This window comes from Artemia franciscana, chromosome 7 (assembly GCF_032884065.1).
Source record: "Artemia franciscana chromosome 7, ASM3288406v1, whole genome shotgun sequence".
Lineage (NCBI taxonomy): Eukaryota > Metazoa > Arthropoda > Branchiopoda > Anostraca > Artemiidae > Artemia > Artemia franciscana.
In genome coordinates this window covers 11,074,976-11,096,560 of record NC_088869.1, presented here as the reverse complement: position 1 = coordinate 11,096,560, position 21,585 = coordinate 11,074,976, and the positions used below count along the sequence as shown (strand labels likewise).

Sequence of the window (21,585 nt, the reverse complement as noted above, 5' to 3'; positions counted from 1 at the left end):
TGGAAAACTGAAGCGTAACATGCACCAAAATTTTTATTAAGGTTGGAAATTAGCAGTAAACGGGTTTGGTTTAAGGATGGCCTAATTGGAGGACCATTTTAAAAAGTTGATTGAGTGGCTTTACTAAAGAACGTCCCATTTGGTCAAACAGACCCTAATTACTCCATTCTAAAAGAAGAAGCCCAAATTTTAAGAGTTAAATTTTATCTCCAGTTTAGATCGTTCACTCTCAAATATAGTAAAGTTTTCTTCCATAGGCAATGCTAAACATCCAAAATTAAATTCAAGTTTTAAGAGATTAGAAAAAGCAGAAAGAAATTAACGAAAGTCATGTGGGGAAAGAAGTGCCCTAGGAGGCTAAGAGACTTAGAAAATTAATAAAACAGCAGATTTACGTTTCTTTCAAACAAGCTAACTTCAAAATAGATAGATAAAGTAGATGCAAGTCAAAGAATAAAAATGCAAAATAAATTGCATTTTACTTGGAGGCTAAAAGTTAGCCTCTAACAAATTAATTTCCGTTTCTATTTTCTTATGTAACCTAAAGAGTATCTTTAGGTTTGAAAACAATATCTTTAGATTGTTAATTGAACCGAAAAAAACTCAGTTTTATGTTGTTGTTTTTTTCGGAGGGGAGTAGAGCCAAAGAATAAACTTGATCGATTTTGACCGATCTGGTGAAGTAGGCCTACTTATAAAAAGTACCTTGGAAAACGCTCATGCGCTGTTGTTGTAGCAATGATTGTTTTTTCTATATTCAATCAAAAATTATGAATTCATTTCAGGCAGCAGATAGTTATTTTACCTATTTGTCATTTGGGAATTCATCCATTTTATAATCAAGTTTTATTTTGAATTTTCATGCATTCCATTTTCAAACCATTTTGTTTCTAGCCACTTTTGGAACAGAAAAAGGTAATTACTGAAAGGTCAAACTATGGAGCTGCAAAGTTAATACGGCAATATCAAATTATACTTTTCAAACAAGGTATCTTTGGAATAGAGAGTGGAAGTAGAGACAAGTCAAATGACGAAAGAGCGAAAACTAAAGATATTAAACCACATCTTTCAAATAATATTTCTTCGGAATAGACAAGAAAAGCATTGAAAAGCCCAACCATAATGCAGAAAAACTAAAGTTATGAAACCACCTGTTTCAAACAAATGTACCTTCAGAATTATAAAAAAGCTACCAAAGACAATCTAATCAACGAAAGAATAATTAAACTTGTCCAATCATACATTCAAAAAAGGGTACTTTTGAAATGGACAAAGAAAAGAGCTCAATCATTAAAAGAGCAAGACTAAGCATACAAAATCATAACTTAGTAAAACGAAGTACTTCCAGAAGGTATCTTTTGAGTTACTTTTCCAAGAAAAGTAAACAGCTTCATTAAGCCAAGAATCAGCAGAAATAAATTCAAATAACTTCCAGGCACAAAACTACTATAAATGATTATCAATAAATAAATGAAACCCACAACGAACAGAAACTACAATAAATAGTCAAACCCCAGTCAAACTCAAAACCAGCAAATATTGACATGAGTTGGGCTGATAACCTCCATGCCTTCCTAAGAACAGAAAATTATTTTTGCTTAACTGAAAAAAAATATGGTTTAAATGTTTTCACTTTTCTTATTTTAGTAAATCAAATATTATCAAAACTTTTAGGAATAAATGTCAGTGTATGTAAATTAAACTGACAATCAATGGTCATTTCTTTCAATTAAGAGCAAACTATATATGACATTTACTTATTGATATTTATTTTTCGTAGTTTTACGCTTGGAAAATTATTTGACTCTATTTCTGCTCATTCTTGGCTTAATGGAAGTCTTTATACTTTTTATTGAAAAAACTTATATTGTGGAAGAAATTTAAATTAATTTATCTTAAGAGGAAAAATTTTTTATAAGATATCAAAAATTTCAAAAAACACGTTCAGCTCCTGTCCTCTACTCAAGCAGTAATTGTTCAAAATTATATAGAATCAAAAAGTTCCTGGTAACGACCTGTAAGTAAGGAGCGACCCGCCTCAATAATAACCAAAATTAAAAAAACAAAAAATTTACACCAAATAGATATATAAAATAATTGTCTTTTTATGCTGATTTCAAATTTATAAGTTTCATTAAGTTTGGTCTCCCCCATCAAAAGTTACGAGCCGGAAAATATTTTGAAGCATTTTTGAAAAAAAATAGGAAATACCCTTTAAAATTTGTAGAATATTAACAAAAATCAGATCATCGGATTCAGCGTATCAGAGAACCCTAGTATCTAGGTTACAAGCTTTGATCTGCGAAAATGTGGAATGTTGTATTTTTTTCTCCAAAAGAAAGACCACTAATGCATGTTTTTTGTTTTTTTTCCAAGGGATGTCTTATCGATACACTCATCCTATAATACTGAAAAAGGGCTCATTTGAACGAAAATTAAAATTTCGGTGCACTCTCTACGTGACCAAAATATCTTTGGGCACATAGGTCCCTTCCAACGCCCTTATCTCAAAATCGTCTGATCAAAATTTTGAGATAACCATTTTTTTCACCATAGTTTAAAGGTCTAGTAACAATGCTTTTTGAGACATCATGACCCCCTCTCCTCCCAGAGCTACTGGGAAAAGGTCTTTAAGTTACAAAATTTACCCATTGTTTAAGCACAGTATTTATTATTGTGAAGTAAGCATACGTTATTCAGGTACGAAAGGGGGAATTTTTCTGCTGGTTGGATTTTTCATAGGGATAACTTCCCTGGGGAGGGAAGTTTGCAGTGCTTGAATCCTAAAGGGAAAGTTTTGCGCTTCGGGAATTGGCTAGAATTTCTATACAAAATTCTTCTTATTTCTTCCTTTCTCTTTGTTTACTCAATTTTACGCTTAGAAATATTAAGGGAAATGTCCTGGGTAAGTTTCCCATAATAGAATTGTCTAGAAAATACATCCATGAGGAAGAGGAATTTTTCCATGTAGTAGATTTCCTGGCATTATTTAAAAAAGATAAGAAATTAAATTATGAAAAATAAATTTTTCACGTAAATTAAGGAGCAACATTAAAACATAAAACAAACAAAAAATATTACGCATAAAACTAGGGCTGCCATTTCTTAACACCTCGCTCTTTATGCTTAAATTTGGTTTCTTGTCCTAATTCTATTTGGAAGACTCCTGAAACACTATTTTCTTAACTGGAAAATAAAAGGTATTTTTAACCAGTACTAAGGGACTTTAGCTTGAAGACCTAGATATTGAAAAAGAGCAACTCCCCTCATATACGGAATATTTGTTGTTTGTTTTAAATTTATTGCTGCTCCTTACTCTCAGTTGATTTTTTTTCATCTAAGTGCTGTAAAAAGACGTATATTATAACAATTAGATACTTTCCAAAATGAAAAGAATCAAGGAAGTGTCTCCACGGGAGTTTGTTAAATAAGTTTGTACCATATTTTATATTTGTTGATACCATGTTTTATATTTGTTCACAATTTTCCATTGGTCAGAGAGAAGTTAAAAATTGGACTAAAAAAAAACCCAAAACAATCCAGCAGATATCTAAAATACCTCACATGAAACAATAAGTTGAAAACTGAAACACAGTTAAACACGTGAGGAAAATCACAGACGAGAGAAATTTTGGTGTGAGTTGATTACGAAAATATACAAAACATCATTCAAATCGTTTAAAAAAATGCTTATCTATATCTTAAGATCTTTCCCAGAAATAAGACAGTAATATAGTGTTTACTATATCTTAATACAATTTTTGTATAAATTTGAGTCCTATACAAAACAACATGATTTGGCTTGGTTTTGGACCATAAAATTCAAAAGAGAGATTCACAACAGAGTTCCCGTTATTCACATACTGCCGATGATTTGCCGTAACGATTCGGCTGTAGTTGCCACAAGAGATTAGTAACAAATATTTGCTCACATAATATTGACAACAATTTTTAATTCTTGCGACTTCTTCATTATAACAAATGAAGATAAGGTTTTATATTCATTTATCTTCAATTTGCATCTTAGTTATGAAAAGTTACTGAATGTGGCGTTAATAACTATTTTGAAAGGTTGTTAGTCACTGTCCTACCCCATACCCCGTGAAAAGAAGCTTAGAAGTTTTCATTCAATCATTTGTGAGTATAAGAAGATATACCTGGCAAAAAAACTATATCACCTTTTAATAACATATAATGACTGATTTTGCCATTCATGTTTCTTATGTTTCATTCTGAATTGAGTTTTGCTATAATATTGGGGGTGAAGTAACCACTTCTATTAAAATGAGCAGTATGGGTACCATAATTGAACCTATTCCTGAATTCCTTATTCCTAAAGCCTCTGCTGTTTCTAGGTTGGGATTAAAGGATCCTAGCTAAGGCTACATTTCTCACGGCTGTGGGGGGATTGTATCTAATAAGGCTTGACTCTCCGTCCCTAGACAGCAGTGAAAACCCTTTAGCGCAGCTCAAAGTGGTGAAGGGGTGTAAACACCATTTAGCTCCACGCCGACCAAGATGAGAGCAAACGTGCTCTGGGTGACCTAAATGATTCGGGTTTCTGTGTTTAAACATATCCCCAGGAAACATCAATGGATATCAGACCTCGTAAGAATTTGAATATGGCTACGGCGTCTCCAGTATACGACGCCACCACCGTATTGGTGCTGGTGTCGAGAAGTAAGCCAGCCAATCATGCTACGGCACTCCCGACAGGTGACGCAACTTCGAGCATGGCACAAAACTTGAAAAATAAGCGATCCAAAACCATAGATAAGCCCAATACCACTATCGGGCAAACTAAATTAAAACTGAACAATGGCTGCTGGAATATGCGATCCACAAAAGATGAAACTACTCAAATCCTCCTCGTGCACGAGATGGAAAGATTCAAAATCGATATACTTTTCCTATCCGAAACAAAAACATGTGGCTCTAGGGAAAAAGTCATTACTGCCCCTGAAACACTCCAACCATTCTATTTATTTTATTCAGGAATTGAGAACAACTCAGGACTCCCCGGTGTAGGATTCCTTTCTAAGCCAAAGAGCCAGAAATGCTCTTCTACAATAGGAACCAGTTTTCCTCCGTCTAGCCAAGATTAGACTCAAAGGCAGCACAGACAATATATCTCTTCTGTCAGCCTATGCTCCAGCGCTTGATGCCATAGACGAGACGAAAAATGATTTTTACACGGAACTACAGACCGTGACTTCAGTTATAGCCACACGAGACTACCTAATTGTAGCTGGAGACAATAATGCTAGAGTGGGACCTAAGGACCAAACCTTTAGCAAATTTTTTGGAAATTTTGGATTAGGTCAACTTTGCAAAAAAGGTGAAAGGTTGGCCAATTATTCCCTGATGAATAGACTGACTGCTTCCAATACTCTTTTCCAGGATTAGCTAAGCCACCTATTAACTTGGTATTCCAACAATGGCATTACCACAGCCCAAATTGACTACTTACTCATCCAACAGCGATGGAGAAGCTGTGTTCAAGACTCACGTTCTTATAAGGGAGCAGATACTGGGTTGAAATCTGGGTCAGAAAATAAACTGATAATCACAAAAATTCTCCTTCGTCTTGCAACATGCAGAAAGAATAAAGAAAAAGGTGGCATTGACAGCAGTAAAATCAATGATAAAACTGTCAAACATACCCTCAGCTCAAAAATGACTAACCGCTTTGATGCACTAGATTTTGATTCGTTAAACCTTGAGTATGAATGGGGATCATTCAAAACAATTATGTCGGCGACAGCTGGGTAGTTTCTAGGGAACAAAAAAGCGAAAAGACAATAGTGGATCTCTCCTAAAACTCTTTCCTTGGTTGAGCAAAGGAGGAATATGATCGGCCTTGTAGAAGCAATCAAAGACCTTCGTGAGCAAATAAAACGCTTGTCGCAACTTGACCGTCAACAGATGAGGGGAGAATCAGCCACCTCATTGGAAAAAGCAGCCCGAGCTCATGAAACCCGGAACCCTTATCAGATTCTCAAAAAAACTACAGGGAAAAGGCAGCTGTGTCAAAGGTTTTCAAAGACAACCAAGAACTAATCATTTCCTCCAAGAATAATCGGATTATTAGATGAAAACAACATTTCCAATTATTTCTAAATCCCTCTCATTCATCCCCCCTTGACGATCTTCCTCCATCGGCTTAGAAAAAGCCCTATGGTGCTGCATTTGGCGCTCCTACAAAAGCCGAAATCCTTAAACAATAAAAACAATAAAGAACCATAAATCCCCAGGTGAAGATGGCCTTCCTTCAGAACTATGTAAGAAGTGTCCCGAAGTAACAGCTGAACAGATACATAGCATCCTTCAAGAGACATGGAAAATGAATTACTTCCCATAAAACTGGAGAACTTTGATTATAATACCATTTTATAAGAAAGAAGACTAGACTGTATGTAGAAATTATTAAGGAGTAAGTCTTGTAGATATCGCAGTAAAAATATTCGTGATAATTCTCTTGAATCGTTTCAAAAGTTCCCAGGAGTAAAATACGCACGAAAATCAAGCTGGCTTTAGACTAGGCAGAGGCTTCACTGATAATATATTCAGCAGATCTAAAGGTTTAACTTACCTCTATCTTTAAGATTCCTCGACTACACCGCGGTCTTCGACTCCATTGCTCGTCAAAAACTCTGGAATATCCTAGAAATCGATGGCATGCCTGTAAATTTTATTGAACTATTTCAGGTATATTACTCAGAGTCAACAAGCCGGATAAGAATCTATGGTGAGGAAACTGAAGAATTTCTAGTCGAAAGTGGAGAAAAGCAAGGCTCTGTTCTCTCCCCTATTCAGTTTAATTACTGCATAGACTGGGTGCTAGAACATGCCCCATTGCAACAATAAACAATTTTTGAAGCTACTTAAGGCAGAATTAAAAGATAAGATTGGCTGGAAAATAACACAAACAACTTATTGCTAATATAGGCATTATTTTAGGAAATCCGAGCTTTAGCGTAAAGAGCGAGGTATAGACGAGTTTTATGAACTTTTTTATATACGTAAAACGAGTGGGGTTCACTCCCTTGTAGATACCCCGCTCACTAGGCTAAAGTACGATCTCTTTAGGCAAAATTTTGTTCCAATTCTATAAAAATGACGGTTTTTGAATCGCAAAGGCCGTTTAATTAGAATAAATAGCACTTTCAAAATTACTAAAAATACTTTAGTGAAAACAGAAAAATATTGACGAGGGGTTGAACACCTTCATTTACGAAATAATCTCTTTTCGTTATTAGTTTTAATGTTACTCCTTACTTTCATTTGAGAAGACTTGTTTTTTAATTTAACTACTGACCGTTTTTAAATAATAACGGGATATCCAGTGCCCCCTTCATAAGAATTATCTTACCACATGAAAAATTCTACCATGGAAAGATCCCCCACGTAACCCAATACCCTGCTCCCCTCAACAGAAAAAATTCCCTCTTAAAACGTCTGTATGCATACTCATTAACAATACTGTATGTATACAATGGGCAAGGTTCATAACTTGCAGCCCCTCTCCCAGGGACTTTGGGAGAGTAAGTCCTCAAAGACATGGCTATTAAATATTTAGACTATGCTGAACAAAATAACTATCTCAAAATTTTGATCGGTAACTTTGCGAAAAATGATCGCAGGAGGGGGCTAGTTGCCCTTCAACTTAAAAAGGATGCAGTAACTTTTAATTTTCGTTAAGATGAGCCGTTCTGCGACATTCTGGGACTACTGAGTTGACACAATTACCCCTAAAAAAAAAAAACAAAGAAACACGCATTTGTGATCGTTCTTCTGGCAAAAAATACCAAATTCCACATTTTTGCGGATTGGAGCTTGAAAGCTCTACAGTAGGGTTCTCTGATTTGCATAATCTGTTGGTACGACTTCCATTAAGATTTTGTGAATTCTAAGGGTCTTTTCCGCTTTTTTCGAAAATAAGGCAAATATTCTCAGGCTCGTAACCTTCTATGGGTAGGATTACATTTGGTGAAACTTATATATTTGAAATCAGCATGACAATCCAATTTTGTTTTTGTATCTATTGGTATCAAAATTCGGTTTTTTAGAGTTTCTGTTACTATTGAGTCCGGTCTCCCCTTACTTACAATTCAGTACCCAGAAGAATTTGAAAAGTACTTTAAAGTCGTTTACAAACTATTGGACTGGATGTCTGGTGATTTTTTTTTCTAATGGAGCTGTCTCTCTACTTTTAAGCACTAAATTTTTAATAAGCGTACACTACAGACACTACAGTAGTCTTATCTCACCACTTATTACGGATTCACTAGTTTTTGCATTTCAATTATTATATATTTTTAAATTCTTTTGCTAAAATTCTGAGTTTTGTGATATGAATTCTAATGAGCTAAAGGACTTGACAGCCCATCTCATCCTTATGAAAATTTTATTAACACACCTAAATTGTCAGTTCTGTTCACTAAGCATTGTTAAACCAAAAACAACCCTCCTGACACTTTAAGTAAACCTCATGATTATAAAAGCAGAATGACATTATATATAAGAAAAAAGAAATTGATTATTAGAAGAGCCATTTAAGCTTATAAGTATTTCATATATAACCTTAAAGGGGTGATTGTTAGACGGAATGCCTATTGATGTAACATTTAACGATGTAGGTAAAACCATTCTAAGTCAATGCTCTGAAAAGAACTAATTTTTTAGCATTATAATCTTCAAATAGCTAAATGTTTCTAAAAATTTTCAAAGACAATTATTGGATAACAAATGTATAATTACCATATAGCCTTATTTGTGGCAATCTGAGTTACTTCAGGGAACCTTTTTATAAGATTCAGAACAAAGAATAGGGCTTTGGGATAACATTTTTCTCTTTATTCATTCATGTATAGCTTTTGATTTTACCATTCGTTTCATCTGAGCTGTTTTTTATTTCAGAGCCTTAAGTGCCTTTCAGACGATTTTGGAGGATCGGGCGCTGAAGTAATAGCTATCAATGTCATGCCAAAAATTCTTACAGTCTTACAAGGAATTCAGTCAAAGAAGATGAACGTGGCCAATTGCTAACATTTCTCTAAAATCCTGTTCAGAAATATATTTTCGTGTTCTTTCAAACCTTCTGTGAGTCAAAACATGTAAAATTAGAATAACAGATCTAAAGCCACATTGGCCAGCCATGACAGAAATACAAAGAAATAAATTTGAAGACGATAATTGGGTCTAAGCCCAGTAAATGAAAAAAAAAAAAATCAAACGAATATTTTGCCCATATATAGGCGTTTTCAGCGTAGAAAAAGTAGTTTTACCATTAATCACTCTTACCACTCACCGCTGACCATTAGAATTATGGTTAATCCCTGTCAAGGACGTTTATCTAAACAAGACAATAATCCAGGTAGTACGAACAATTGAAAGAAGGTTGCAATTCTAAAATAGAAAAGTATACTAAAAGCTTAGGGAATATAGAAGATGTGCTAAGTTGGGTGCAAGACTATCCAACAGGTAGTAAGTGCTCAAATGTTGCACTGATATAAGTTCATAAGGGTGGGGGGTAGGCTGCCCATGAGATAATAGAATACTCTTACAATCTCCTTTCCCTTGCAAGGAAATTTAAATTTCAAACAGTTTATTTTGTTTGGAAGTTTTTAATTTCTCTTACTGTTCATCCTCATAATTAGTTTACGGTTTCCCTCTAACCAAAAATTTTCTTTACATTAACCATGTCAAGTTCAACTCATGGAAGCTTCATAAAAGAAATTGAAAAGGGAAAAATGTCTCTTTTCGATTGCATTGTTGTTGTACATAATAGACCCAAAACAACAATATTATCTAAGAACTAATTTTTATTTGCAAAACAAAATTTTTAAAACTACGTAAATCACCTGAAGCCCGTATATCTAAATTAGAAATGACATGGTTAAAGCAACCATTGTTGAAAAACCTGCAACAGAAGTCTAAAGATGGCAGCAGTTATAAGAAAGAGAAACATTTTTGCATAAGATGCACTAATGGGTCTTTTTCATATCAAAGGGAGTACTTCCTCTTTTCGATTTCTATTTTTCCTATTTTCAGATTAGTTTTTCATAAAATTTATTTTCTTTGGTCTAATTTCTTTTTGTTTTTCTCTCTAAAAAAGAAATGTAATGTCCATTCAGATCTGCACAGAACTCTCATCAAAATTAGAGCAAAGTTTAAAATACTTGCTTTTTAATTTAAATCATGAAAACTCAAAATATTTTATACACTGTAGGAATCTGGACGAGCTCTCAAATAGAATACATCTAAAAAGTAACAAGATGATGAGTAATGTATTCCTACGTCGTTGTGGATGCTTCAGTTCTACATCCTAAGTCTTAACACCAAGTATTTTCGTCCGGTGAGGGTCAATTAACAAGTCTTAAGCTTAGGTATGTCCTAAGTGAAACTCAGTAATTCAGTCATGGCATTTGACTTACATGCTCCATTTATATTTTGGAAGAAGCTTTGATTGGTTAGAACAAAAAAATCTCACAAATAATGCCCCTGGAGATTTTGGCTTTAAATTCCTTTTGTTTTGTGTTTAAACTTATGCCAAAAGGTAATTAATGCTGTTCATGGACTGGTCAATGATCTACTTGCTTCAACAATACTGGCAAATGAGACGTCAATGTTTTCACTTGGTCCTTGAGCATATTTGATTTCTTGCATAGAATTGGTTACAACTATTATAACTAAATTTTGATTAAAACTATATTGCAACTAAATGTGTCTAGATTAAATCCGTACTTCCTAGAAAAATTCTTGCCTGTATGAATCAAAACTGTAAGTAATGTCTATTTCCCTATTATTAGGCAGAAGATCGTTCACTAGACTAACATAAAGCTGGAAAAAAAAACATAATTTCAAATTTGAAAACGGTGTTGGAATTATTTATAGAGGCTAGGAAAGCAATTAGTAAAGTCAAAGTACCCTGAATTCGGTTTGTCTGCTTGCTTTTTAATGTTAACAGGAAAAAGTTATATATTGCTGCTAAACCATCAAACTTGGAGTTTTTTAAAATAATAACGAAAAGGCAGAATATCAGCTAAAAACAGCAGAAATCCAAAACTAACTTATTTTCATGAAAAATACAGAAAACTAGTTTTTAATCAAAGTTCTAATTATAATATTCAGTTTTTTTGCAAAGACCTACATACACTGCGAAAAAATGGATTCTTGGAATTCTAACTCATACAATTTATTCAGAAATGGACAGTTCTGGGTTTTTCTCTAATTCTCTTTACTAAGAAAAGGCCTACCTCCCTGAAAAATGCATAAAACATGTTTTATATACAACATTTCATTATTAGCTAATCTCCAATTTTTTGCTAAGGTACTATGGAAAATAGTAAAAATAGATTCTCATTATTTTAATTTATACCGATTATTTAGGGAAGGACAGTTCTGGTTTTTTCTGCAGAAATAGTTCGTAGTAACGAAATGTAATAAGGAACGACTCGGGTCAGTAGCAACCAAAACTCTACAAAAATGGAATTTTCATAGCAACAGTTACATCAAAGAAATTGAATTTTATTGTTGATTTTAAATATATAAGTTTCCTCAAGCAGTTACAAGCCTGAGAAAATTTGCCTTGTTTTAGAAAATAGGAGAAAACACTCTCTAAGAGTCACACAATCTTAACGAAAATCATCCCATCAGATTCAGCGTATTAAAGAACACTACTGTAGAAGTTTGAAGTTCCTATCCACAAAAAGGTGGAATTTTGTACTCTTTGCCAGAAGACAGATCACGGATGCATGCTTATTTTTTTCCCAGGGTGATCGTATAGACCCATTGGTCCTAGAATGTCGCCCGAGGGCTCATATGAATGTAAATTGAAAGTTCTAGTGCTCTTTTTAAGTGGCCAAAATTTTAGGGCACCTAGGGCTCCTCCCACACATATTCTACCCCAAAGTCACCGGGTCAAAATTTTGAGACAACGAATCTGTTCAGCTTAGTCGAAAACATAATAACTATGTCTTTGAAAAAGTAAGACTTTTTCATGTTGGGGTGGGAGTCAGTCAAGGGAGGGGGTTTCGTGGAAGGATAATTCAGTGGAGTAATTTATCATGAGGGAAGAAAATTTTTATGAGAATTTCGAAGGATTTTCTAACATTATTTGAAAAAATAAGAAATTAAATAAAGAAAGTTATTTTCGCCTGGAAGTAATGAGTAGCATTAAAGCATAAAACGATCATCAAGTATTACTTATATAAGGATATATGTCTGCTCCACAATACCTTTTTCTTAAGGCTAAAGTATTTTTAGTAATTTCAACTATTTATTCTACAACCTTTGTAATTCAGGGTACATTCTTAGAGATTTGGGATAAAATTCAAGATTTAGCGTAAATAATGAGGTATTGAACAGGGAGCACACCCCCTCATATACGTAATAAAAATACACAAATATAAAAGTTCATTGCGTAAGCTAATTCGTAAGGTGCGTATGTTTATTACTAACAAATACGTTCGCAAAAAAAATCTAGTTGTATTTTTTAGTAGCCAAAGATTGGAAAGAAACTAGACTTACTCCTCCCTTTTTTGTGTAAAATCATCAGATCAAAAGCTATGCAAAAGCCACTTAGGAAATAAAATAATATGCAAATTTCGTTTTAGTTATTCATTTGCGGTAAGCCAAAACGAAGACATGCTTTAAATTCAAATACCTTCAGATTCTAAGAGAAAAAACATGCTTTTTAAACTGCAAATAATGAGCGAGAATAAAATTTAATCAGAACAAAAGGTATTCCGCATAGAAAGAGGGTGTCCCGTCCACAACGCCTTGCTCTTTAAGCTCAAGTTTTTTAATTGTTTTAAAAAGTAAAGTTGTGACAAAGATCAAAATTGTTCGGATTTAATCATGATTAGGATAAGATTAGGTTGGTAGGCTTTAATAAGTAATATTTAATTTAAGTTTATAACAGATATACATCAAGAATTTACAAGATTGTTTAAGTTGCGCAGACAGATGCAATATTAGAAGAAAAGAATGAAGAAGAAAGATGAAAAGGATGAAAGATGAAAAAATGATGAAGAAACAGAAGGATGGTTTATATTTATTACAGCAAAAAATTCTTTATACTGTTCATACATCCTCAACATGGAAATATAAAACTATTGTTGAATTCCAAAATCATCAAATTGGCTTTAACTCAATTTTTTTTTTTTTTTTATTACAAATGTCATGATGGCATACTAACAGAAAATACACAACACAAACACACTAAGTAGGCATACAAATTGCGTATATCATGTCTTTTTTTCCATCCTTTACCTTACAGATTAGAAATTTTTAACTCAATCTGAACTTGCAATTAAATAAAACATACAAGGGTTTTCGATGAAAATAAGGAGTGACATTAAAACTTAAAACGAACAGAAATTACTCCGTGTATGAAAAGAGTTGTTCCATCATAAACACCCCGCTCTTTATGCTAAGGTTTAACTCTTTCTCAAAACTCTGCTTTTTAAAACAGTAAAAAAAATTTTAGCGTATAGAGCGATGCATTGTGGAGAGGAAAAACCCTGTCATATACATAATAAATAAAAAACTAGTTTTAAATGAATAAAACAAGAAATTATTTATTTAAATAAATCATTAATTCATATTAATCAAATTCAAATTATCTGCATATGAAAGGGGCTGTTCCCTCCTCAATGCCCTGCTTTTTACGCTAAAGATTTTTATTGTTTTAAACAGTAGAGTTGATAGACATAGTCAAACTTTAGCGTAAAGAGAGGGTCGTTGAGGAGGGAGCTACTTCTTTCCATTGCGGAGTAATTTCTTTTCATTTTTAGTTTTAATATCACTCCTTACTTTCAGTTGAAAACCTTGTTTTCTTATTTAATTTTCTTTGTAAAAATGACCTTTTCTCATGAAAAATGCAGAAAACTAGCTTCTTATTGAAATATTCATTATATTTTCAGTTTTTTATATATACATATAAAAGTGAAAGACAAATATTCTAGGAATTCTAATTCATATGATTTATTCAGAAAAAGACAGTTCCTGTTTTTTCTATAGGTTTCATTGCTGAGAAAGGCCTAAGTCCCTGAAAAATGAAAAAAATAATGTTTTTATAGAACAGTTAATTAGTAGGTTATCTTCAAGTCTTTGCAAAGAAATGATAGAAAATTTGAAAACATATATTCTTACGATTCTAAATTATGACATTCGCTCAGAGACAGATTGTTCTGGTTCTTTTTAAGGATTTCGTCTTGAAGAAATGACCTATTTTCATGAAAAATGCAAAAAACTAGCTTCTATTTGAACTTTTTGTTAAAATCTTCGGTTTTTAACATGTCCCCAATTAAATTCTTCATGTCTCTAGAAATTCAACTTGTCCTCAGTTAAATTCTTCATGTCCAAAGTTCAATTCAACATGTCCCCAGGTAAATTCTTCATGTTCCCAGTTCAATTCAACATTTTCCCAGTTAATTTTATCATGGACCCATTTTAATCCTTCATGTCCCCAGTTCAATTCAAAACGTCCCGAGTTAAATTCTTCATGTCTGTATTAAAAGGGAAGTAAAGAGCGAAGTTGGAATTTGAAACGAACAAAAATGGTTACTCTAGAGTCTATGTAACATATATCAACAAAACATGTACCAATAAACCAAATGATGATACTTTTCTGTGTAGGAATACCAAAAACTAGCGCTTTACTGAAAATTTAAGAAAATATAGGGTTTCAGTACATTCGAAGTAAACCATTAAAGGAAACTTTTAAAGTATGAAATTAAAGCTTTTTAGGGATACTTCATAATTATTTTGTAGACAGCCTTAAACTGAAGCCATATTCACAGCATTAGGACTGTAATACTATTATATTTTGACAGTATTAAAAGGGAAGTAATGAGCTAATATGGAACTTGAAACAAAACAAAAATTCTTACTTCAGGGTCTATCTAACATAAAACAACAAAACCTCTACAAATAACCCAAATGATGATACTTTCCTATGATTGTAGGGTTAATGAAAACTAGTGCTCTACTGAAAACACAAAATAATAAAGGATTTCGGTAAATTAAAGCTAAACCGTTTAAGGACACTCATTACAGTTTGAAAGAAAAGAATTTTATGGATATTTCATGATTATTTTGTAAACAAATTCAAAGTGAAGCCATCTTAACAGCATTAGGACTGTAATATTATCATATATTGATAGCATTATATGGGAAGTAAAGAGAAAAGCTGGAGATTGAAACGAACAAAAATTGTTACTTCACGGTCTATCGTCATATATCAACAAAACCTGTACCAATAAACCCAATGTTGACACTTTCCTGAAAACACTAAACAATCCAGGGTGTCAGTACATTAAAAGTAAAAGTTACAAATATCAACAAAACCTCTACGAATGAACCAAATGATGATAATTTTCTTTGTTTTTAAGATTACATAATACTAACGTTTTACTGAAAAGACAAAATAATATAGGGTTTAAGGACACTTTTATGTTTAAAACCCTTTAAGGACACTTTTTACTGTCTGAAAGGAAAGCTTTTAGGGATACTTTTTCATAATTTTGTAGACGGGATCAAGCTGAAGCCGTCTCCACAGCATTAGGACTGTAACGCTATCATATATTTATAGTCTTAAAAGGGAAGTAAAGAGCAAAGTTGGAACTTGGAACCAACAAAAACGGTAACTTCAAAGTCTATGTAATATATATCAACTGAATCTGTACCAATAAACCAAATAATGATACTTTCCTCTGTTTGTAGGAATACAGAAAACTAGTTCTTTACTGAAAACACAAAATAATATAAAGTTTCGGTAAATTAGAAATAAACCATTCAAGGACACTTTTTACTGTATGTAAGGAAAGCATTTTAGTGATTCTTCAAGATTATTTTGTAGACGGAATCATAGTGAAGCCATCTTCGCAGCATTAGGACCGTTCATATATTTATTCATTTATTTATTTTTCAATTTATGAAAAATAATTTTGCTTATATTTATAGTATTAAAAGGGAAATAAAGAGCAAAGTTGGAACTTGAAACGAACAAAAATGGTTACTTCAACGTCTATCTAACGTGTATACTCAGAGCCTATACCAATAAACCAAATGATGATCCTTTTCTGTTTTTGTAGGATTACAGAAAACTAGCGCTTTACTGAAAACACAAAATAATATAGGGTTTTAGTACATTAAAAGTAAACCATTTAAGGAAATTTTTTACAGTATGAAAGGAAAGCATTTTAGGGATATTTCGTGATTGTTTTATAGATGGGTTTAAACTGAAGCAATCTTCACAGCATTAGGACTGTAATTCCCTCATATATTGATAGCAAGAAACTTAAAACCAACAAAAATTCTTACTTCGCGGTTTATCTAACATATAACAACAAAACATGTACCAATAAACACAATAATATCACTTTCCTATGATTGTGGGATTATAGAAAACTAGTGCTTTTGATGTATGAAGGGAAAGCATTATAGGGATTTTTCACGATTTTTTCATAGACAGGTTCAAACTGCAGCCATCGTCAGAGCATTAGGACTGTAATATTATCATATATTGATAGTATTAAAAAGGAAGTAAAGAGCACGGTTGGAACTTGAAACGAACAAAAATTGTTACCTCACGGTCTATCTAACATATATCAAGAAAACGTGTACCAATAAACCCAATGATGACACTTTCCTGTATTTGTAGGATAACAGAAAACTAGCGCTTTACTGAAAACACAAGAGAATATAGGGTCTCAGTAAATTAAAAGTAAAATATTTAGGAAAAATTTTAAAGCATGAAGGGCAAGCATTTTGGGGATATTTCATCATTATTTTGCAGAAGGGTTCAAAATGAAGCCCTCTTCACAAAACTAGGACTGTGATTATGTCATATATTGATAGTATTAATAGGGAAGTAAAGAAAGAAATTGGAACTGGAAATAAAGAAAACTTGTTACTTCACGGTCTTTCTAAAATCTATCACCACACCCTGTACCAATAAACCAAATGACGATACTTTCCTATGTTTGTAGGATTACAGAAAACTAGTGCCTTATCGAAAACACAAAATAAAATAGAGGTTTCGAGACATTAATAGTAAACCATTTACGGATGCCTCTTTCAGCATAAATGAAGTGAATTTTAGGGATAGTTCATGATTTTTGTTTTAGAATGATTCAGAAGGAATGAAGTATTTAAAAGAGAAGTAAAGAACAAGGTAGGAAACTGAAACGAACAAAATTGTTATTTCGTGATCTATCTAACACATTTAAACAAAACCTTAACTAATGAAACAAATGATGATACTTTCCTGTATTTGTAGGATTACAAAAAATTTGTGTTTTACTTAAAACACAAAATAATATAGGGTTTGGACATATTAAAAATAAACCATTTAAGAATACTTTTTACAGCACCGTTAATCTATCATATATCAACTAAGACTTTGCAAATAAACCAAATGATGATACTTTCCTATGATTGTAAGAATACAGAAAACTATCACTTTACTGAAAACACAAAATAATATAGGGTTTCAGTATATTAAATGTAAACCTCATTAATGTGGGCTTCAAACAAAAAAGATCAATTGAAACCTTTATATCCGATAAATGGCATAGCAGAGCTACAGCAAAAAAAATAGCAAAGATTTGACATGTCTCAATTTTTGTCTTATTCTTTTTCGCTAGGGCAATGAAATATCACAAAAAGATGTTACAAGTCATATTTGAAAAGAAATTGCTCTATTTTCTTAGTATAAAGTAATTAAGTATTTATATAATTTATTTTTACAAGAGTTTTCACATACAAAATAATATAGCACATGTATATTTGGGATATATAAAATTTGTATTTTAATAAATGTGTGCTTTAAAAAGTCACTTTTCTGAAGTATAATGTTAGTGCTTTAAAAATAACTTAAGAGATCTGGATAAAACATCATGCGATTTTTGGTCAAAAGCTCATTATTTTGGTAGCACACTCATTTTTAGCTATATAAGACCAGATAGTAGGAAAGGATCTGCAATAGTTTTTGATAGGACAGATAAGGCGGTGAGTTCTTTACTTTGTTTTATTCTAAGAAAAGTCAAAGACTAGTCCTTATTTTAAACATAAAACAATATATTCATACGGGCCTTTTCCTAATTTTCTTATTTAAAAGATGATAACTAGTAAATATCTACTTATTCAGTTTTTTAATCTAAGTTTTCAAATCCATAATTAGGATAGAACAAGTCGATTGTACTACAGTATCTTAAGGAATACTTCCATAAGAGGAATTGTTTATCATTTTCTTAAACGATGCATCTCTAGTAAACTTTCTATGAAACCATGCATATTGTGTACTATTTCTGAACTTTATCATCAACATATGTGTGTGAAAGATTCTATGGCAAGGAGACCAGCTTTAATATTCCATTAAAAAATTTTATTTTTGAAAAAGACAGAAGTTAGGATTAAAAGAAAGTACCCACACCAGCCCCTCTTATGGGCTAAATATGTATTCATTAAGGTATTAGACATCTAACTAAAATAGGTCTGCGTTTTCCAAACCTTATTCTTTTGTATTTTGCTCCTGTTCCTTTTTACTTTATAAAGATCAATTCTCTCAGAAAATTGTTAACATATTCAATTTCAAGATATCAAGACAGCTAAAATTTCATAATATATTATTAGTCATTAATTTTAAATGCTTTTCCCGATAATATTAAAGCTAAAATATATACTATACACCTCCAGTTTACTTTAGGCCTACCACAGAACCTAATTTGTAAAATTTAATATAAGAATGGAAATTATAAGAAAATCTTATCTACATACAGACGAAAAATCGTCTGTATTTATAGTTCTAACTCTACCATCATAAAATGTCAGGACAAAGGTGCTTACAGATTTTTTCAAAAGTGCTAGGTAGCGTCCCCTTTCAGTCTGTTGTGTATATGTATGTTGTGTATAATGGCCTTTCAGTTGCGTTGGGGCAAGGTCGCATGCGGCCCGCGAGTTGCCGACCCGTGATATATACTGATAAGGCTTATGAGCAAAGTCTAAGACATGTAAAATTTCAAATGAATGCTCAAGTCAAATTTTAAAGAAGCAAAGCCTTGGTTTTTATTTTAGCTAAGTAGGAGTTTGGCTATTGCACTTCTCCAACATTGAGCCTTCCAAGATGATTTGCGTTCTTGTTATTTTATTGAAAATTGTACGTATTTTGAAGAGTTCACTTTGGTTTTTCAAAATAAAAGCAATGAGAATAAATTAAATTTAATAATAATGAAGTTGACTGAAAAGGTCTATTAAAAAGAAAATCAGCGTTTACATTCCTGGGCATTTTCAGAATTCAAGGTAAAATTCGTATTAGAGATGTTTTTTATTATTCTTTGTTTTGATTATAAGAAATTTATTAGAATGTGCTTTCTTGGAAATTTTAATCACTAGAGAATAATATTTCCACTCATATTAAGATTTGATAATGCTCTTTACAATTTTTCAAGAGACTTTGCAACAGAAAGTTTCTAAAAATCAACTTCCAGACATATTTTTTTTATAAATCTATTACTGAGGGATATCATAATGAATATTACTCTTGCTTTTAAGGCTTATACAATTAAGAACGGAAATTTCAGGTTGTTGTTTTACTTCTTATATTGTTCAGCCTGATCTGAAAGTTGACTTTAGTTGATGCCAATATGATTATTATTATTTTTTTTTTAATTTCAAATCAAGTCTAGAATGGTTTAGTATATTCAAAATGTGAGTTATAAATGAATATAGAATTTCAACGTTGATAGCTGTCAACGACGTCACTCAATGTTTTTCGTTTGTGCTTGCTTTAACCGCTATATATACAACTTCTAGGTGATCATTTGGCGTTGCAAGGAGACTCGCTGTGAGGTTTCCGTGCGAATGAATATTTTATAGATATTCTAACAACCTGGATGCATGTTTTCTTATTACTATTTATTTAGTTTAACATCTCTCCAAATATTCCCTGAAAGCTCAAGTTTATTGTAATAGCTATTCTTAAGACAATATCGACACTCTCTTCTTATTACCTGGATACAACTGGTGTCTTTTGATTTACTCTAACATTGCCCTAAACATTGTTCATAAAATTTTAGTTCAAACCCCTTACTGTTCCCTCCCCCAGGTATTGTTGGGGAGTACGTCATTCCTAAAGACATAGTTATTATGGTGTTTGACTATGTGGAACAAAATGGCTATCTCAAAATTTTGATTCGTTGACTTTGGGAAAAAATGAGCGTGGGAGGGGGCCTTGGTGCCCTCCAATTTTTTTGGTCACTTAAAAAGGACACTAGAACTTTTCATTTCCGTTAGAATGAGCTCTCTTGCGACATTTTAGGACTATTTTGTCGATACGATGACCCCTGGGAAAAAAAAAAAATAAATAAATAAACAAACAAATAAACACGCACCCGTGATTTGTCTTCTGGCAGAAAATACGAAATTCCACATTTTTGTGGATATAAGCTTGAAATTTTTGCTATAGGATTTTCTGAAACGGCAAATGCGATGGTGTGATTTTCGTTAAGATTTTATGACTTTAAGGGGACGTTTCCCCCTATTTTCCAAAATAATGCAAATTTTCTCAGGCTCGTAACTTTTGATGACAAAGAATAAATTTGATGAGACTTATATACTTAAAATCAGGATAAAAATCCGATTCTTTTGATGTATCTCTTAGCATCAAAATTCCGTTATTTAAAAAAGTTGCGTATTCACACCATGGAATTATTCAAAGAAATAATTGTTGCTATTTAACTGCACAAGCCTATTCTCTCATGTTTGAATGAAGATAGTAGGAACGGAGGGAAATGGGTTCCTACTCTTTGCTAAATTGCCGCTAGACCTTACAATTTGGACAAAAGTATTGCATTAGTTATTTGCAGTTAATAAACAAGTATGAAGAGCTGGCAAAATTTTAGCTAGCAAATGAATTTCCTTGTAAATTGACTCTGAGAATGAAGCCCAAAATCATGAGTTTCAAACTATAACAAAAGGCATCCGACTGTCTTTAATTTAGAGGTCTGGAAATAACAGAAAATCGACTTTTAGCTGGTATTCATTTCAATGCATTTAATTTATGCATTTCAATGCTAAGCATTGAGCATATTAGTTTGTTCCAACACTGCTTTAGGTCTTTTAAAATACAAGACACCATACACTTATAAAATTGAGTTTATTTGTGATTATATAGTGACAATTTTTTGCCGTTTTTTTAAATTTATTTTTTTGTGATTTATTTTTTAAAGCAAAACTTGAAAATATACTGTAAAAAGGGACATTTTTCCCGTTTAAAACAATTCCTTTATCAGTGGAACGTATATTAAAACTTTCAGATAGCCTGAGATCAAAACAAATAAAAGCGGGTTTATTTGTGATTATATAGCAACAATTCGTTATGCGGTTTAAACTTTGGCAAAAATTTTTTGCCATTTGTGTTTTAACCTTTTGCGTTTTTTTTATTTTATTTATGATTTATAATGTTTGTTTTTAAGCAAAACTCGAAAATATACTGTAGAAAGGAACATTATTCTATTTTAAAGCAATTCCTTTTTTGTGTAGAACGAATATTAAACTTTCAGGTATCATGGGATCGAA

General features: G+C 32.3%; 1 protein-coding gene across 6 annotated transcripts in view; it reads left to right on the top strand.

Annotated features, from left to right (window-relative positions):
- LOC136028843 (sodium-independent sulfate anion transporter-like) overlaps positions 1-10,724 on the top strand; it is a 120,267-nt gene extending 109,543 nt beyond the window's left edge. For all 6 annotated transcript variants that reach the window (XM_065706773.1, XM_065706771.1, XM_065706774.1 and 3 more), the window contains one exon: positions 8,920-10,724. In XM_065706773.1, the coding sequence (XP_065562845.1) occupies positions 8,920-9,048 (129 nt within the window). In that variant the 3' untranslated portion in view covers positions 9,049-10,724. The remainder of the gene's footprint in view (positions 1-8,919) is intronic.
- The last annotated feature ends 10,861 nt before the right edge of the window (positions 10,725-21,585 follow it).